The 3,351-nt window shown below is 53.5% G+C and overlaps 1 protein-coding gene across 1 annotated transcript; it reads left to right on the top strand.

Moving 5' to 3' along the window:
• The first annotated feature begins 1,295 nt into the window (after nt 1-1,295).
• On the top strand, nt 1,296-2,895 carry LOC114905922 (probable glutamate--tRNA ligase, mitochondrial). Its single transcript, XM_029240250.1, is given in 3 exon segments — nt 1,296-1,370; nt 1,373-1,802; nt 1,805-2,895. Coding segments are annotated over 3 exon segments (1,596 nt in total).
• The last annotated feature ends 456 nt before the right edge of the window (nt 2,896-3,351 follow it).

Here is a 3,351-nt window from a genome sequence, read left to right as displayed (position 1 = left end):
AGTCCTTTTTGGGTGTAACCTGAGGCTCATGAGACATGCCCCTGGGTTTCTTATGGCAGGAGCCTGAGATTTTAACCAAATGAAATTTAGAAATAAATAAAACCTTTAGTAAGTGTGCATTACTTGTCAAGTATTGCTCTAAGGGACTACTGTTCTTAGTCCTTTGCAGGTGTTAACTCATTTAAGTTCCTTAACAGTCCTATGAATTAGGTACTGTCATAATCTCATTGAACAGATGGGGGGAAACTGAGAGAAGACAAAAAATTTTCCCAAGGTCAGCCAACATGTTAGTGGCTAAGCGTTTCACCATCACACTATTTGGCCACTCCTAGTCTATAAAGTCTTCAGCCTGGCTGTCTCAACGTGAGGCTCTCCACCTCCTCGTCCCGAGCCCTGGCTTTCCCCCCAAGTCATCACTCCATCTGGCTACTTCTGGAGATTAAGGATTCGGGACATCAGGGCAAGCTTCATAGAGGTGAGCTGGTCTTCAAAGGCTGAGGAGGACTGAGCATGTAAAGATGAAGTGAGGAACAGTGTCAAAGACATGGAGAAGAAACAGAGAGAAATACAGAGTACGGGTTCTCGATCTAGGACTGGTCTTGGTGGGACACAGAGTTTTCATATCAGTTATTGTCATTACCAATATTACTTTTGCTCTTAGTGCTTTTATCAGAACAATCATACATACCACCATTAATACTAGAGTCATTTGAAAATGCCTCATCTTTGTATTGTTCAGTCACTGCGAAGGTCACATTTCTTCCGTGGTATCATTACAACCTACAATGACTAACGGAAATATTTGAGTGTACCTGTGTTGCAGACCTATGGAAATACAACTTGTTACAGCCTCCCCCCACCCATTGTGATTAGGTCTGGCCTCACAACTTCCCATACATTAGCAATATCATAAGAGAATACTTGAGGGCGTATCAATGTGTTCTCAGAAAATGTTTCTAGTTTCTTTGCTTGGGATCAAGAACCTTCAAGAGAATGACTGGGGATAGGGCTCGGGTGGTCAGAGGACAGGAACAATCAAGAACCACTGCCTTAAGAATCAGTACGATGGCATCAAAAGCACAAGCAACAAAAGGAATAAGTTGGACTTTATCAAAATGACAACTTTTTGTGCATCAAAGGACACTACCAAGAAAGTGAAAAGACAGCCCTCAGACTGGGAAAAAAGAATTGCAAATCATATATCTGATAGGGGTCTAGTATCTAGAATATATAAACAACTCTTGGTCCCCGGAAGTGATGCACCGAGAAGCCCACGTGTGCAATTCTATCCCAACATGGCGGTGCTCCTGAAGAGGTTGCTGCATCCCCGGAGGCCCCCAGTGGCCTTGGGCCACCCCCTGGGACGGGGTGCGAGGCCAGCCTGGGCACCGATCCCAGGGCTGCTGTGCGAGTGTGGTTCGCCCCCAGCCCCACAAGCTTCTTGCACCTGGGCGGCCTCCACACTGCCTTGTACAACTACGTCTTTGCCAAGAAGCACCTGAGGCTGGAGGACATGGATCAGACCCGCCTTGTGCTTGGGACAGCAGAGAATATTGAGGACATGCTGGAGTGGGCAGGCGTCCCCCCTGACAAGAGCCCCCGCCGGGGAGGTCCTGCAGGGCCCTACCTGGAATCTCAGCGACTTGCGCTCTACACGCATGCTACCGAAGCTCTGCTGAAGAGGGAGGCCCTGAGGAACCATCAGACTCGCCAGTATGACAATCAGTGCCGGAGCCTGAGCCAGGCGCAGGTGGCCCAGAAGCTGGCCAAAGACCCCAAGCATGCCACCCACTTCCGCCCGGAGGGGAGACACCAGCCTTCCAGGACTTGGTGTATGGCTGGAATCCGCACAAGGTGGCCAGCATGGAGGGGGACCTGGTCATCCTGAAGAGTGATGGCTTCCCCACGTACCACCTGGCCTGCGTGGTGATCGACCACCACATGGGCATCAGACGCTTGCTGCGGGGCTCCGAGTGGCTGGTCTCCACCTCTAAGCACCTGCTCCTCCACCAGGCCCTGGGCTGGCAGCCCCCGCGCTTTGCCCACCTGCCCCTGCTTCTCAACAGGGATGGCAGCAAGCTGTCCAAGAGACACGGGGACATTTGCTGCCGGCGGCTTCCTGCCGATGCCCTGCTTGACATCATCACCAACTGCGGCTCAGGGTTTGCAGAGAACCAGATGGGGAGGACCTTGCCAGAGCCGATCACACAGTTTAACCTGACCCGGATCACCTGCCACTCAGCCCTGCTGGACCCGGAAAAGCTCCCAGAGTTCAACAGGCTGCACCTCCGCCAGCTGGTGAGCGATGAGACCCAGAGACGCCAGCTGGTGGGGAAGCTGCAGGCCCTCGCGGAAGAGGCTTTCGGGAGCCAGCTGCAAGACAGGCGTGTGCTGGACGCAGCCTACGCGGAGAGGATCATCCTGCTGAGACAGGGGCACATTTGCCGCCTGCAGGATTCGGTCTCCCCAGCGCACTCCTACCTGTGGACTCGCCCTGCTGTGGGTCGAGCGCAGCTGGGTGCCATCTCAGAGAGGGTGGACGTCATTGCCAAACACGTGCCGGGGCTTTTAGAAGGATCCGGTGGGAACTTAACTCAGGACATGCTGAACGGAGAACTGAAGAAGCTGCCAGAAAGTCTGGAAGGCACCAAACACAGTAACGCGATGAAGCTCCAAAGGAAGTGCGGGAACGAATACAGAAGGTGCTTTCCAGATGGAGAGAAGGTGTGCGGGACAGCGGAGGTGGCCGTGGGAACCGTAGTTGCGGGACCTGCCCTCAGACAGGGGCAGCAGGGGGCCTGGACCCCGTCGGAAGCTCGTGGAAGGAACCAAGAGTGGGCACAGAGCCTCCGGGTGCACAGGTGCATTTACGGCGCCACGCCAGGCATGCCCTAATCAGTTGGCCAGCGTCGGCCAGCCGCCTCTCACCTCCCTGGTTCTGGAGAGGAAGGCCTCATATGCGGTTCTGACACCACAGCACACAGCAGAGGTTAGGAGCTGGTTCACAGAGCAGTCACAGCTCGTTTTAGTCTGCTCGGGCTGCCACAACAAAATACCACAGACTGGTGGCTCAAACAGCAGGAAATGATTTTCTCAGAGTTCTGGGAGCTGGCAGTCCAAGATCAAGGTATCGGCAGATTTCGTTTCTCCCGAGGCCTCTCTCCTCGGCTTGCAGACAGCTGCCCTTTTGCTCTCTCCTCACATGGTATTCCCTCTGTATGTGCGCTCGGTATCTGTTTGTCCGAACGCCCTCTTCTTAAGAGGACACCAGTCCTCTTAAGTGGACACAGGTGATATTGGGGACATTTCTGCTTTCTGTTTGTCTGCTCCACTAGTTGGCCACCACAACCA

This window comes from Monodon monoceros, unplaced genomic scaffold (genome assembly GCF_005190385.1).
Source record: "Monodon monoceros isolate NGI ecotype Baffin Bay Population unplaced genomic scaffold, NGI_Narwhal_1 Super_Scaffold_22, whole genome shotgun sequence".
NCBI classification, from domain to species: domain Eukaryota; kingdom Metazoa; phylum Chordata; class Mammalia; order Artiodactyla; family Monodontidae; genus Monodon; species Monodon monoceros.
This window is presented reverse-complemented; position numbering and strand designations above follow the sequence as displayed.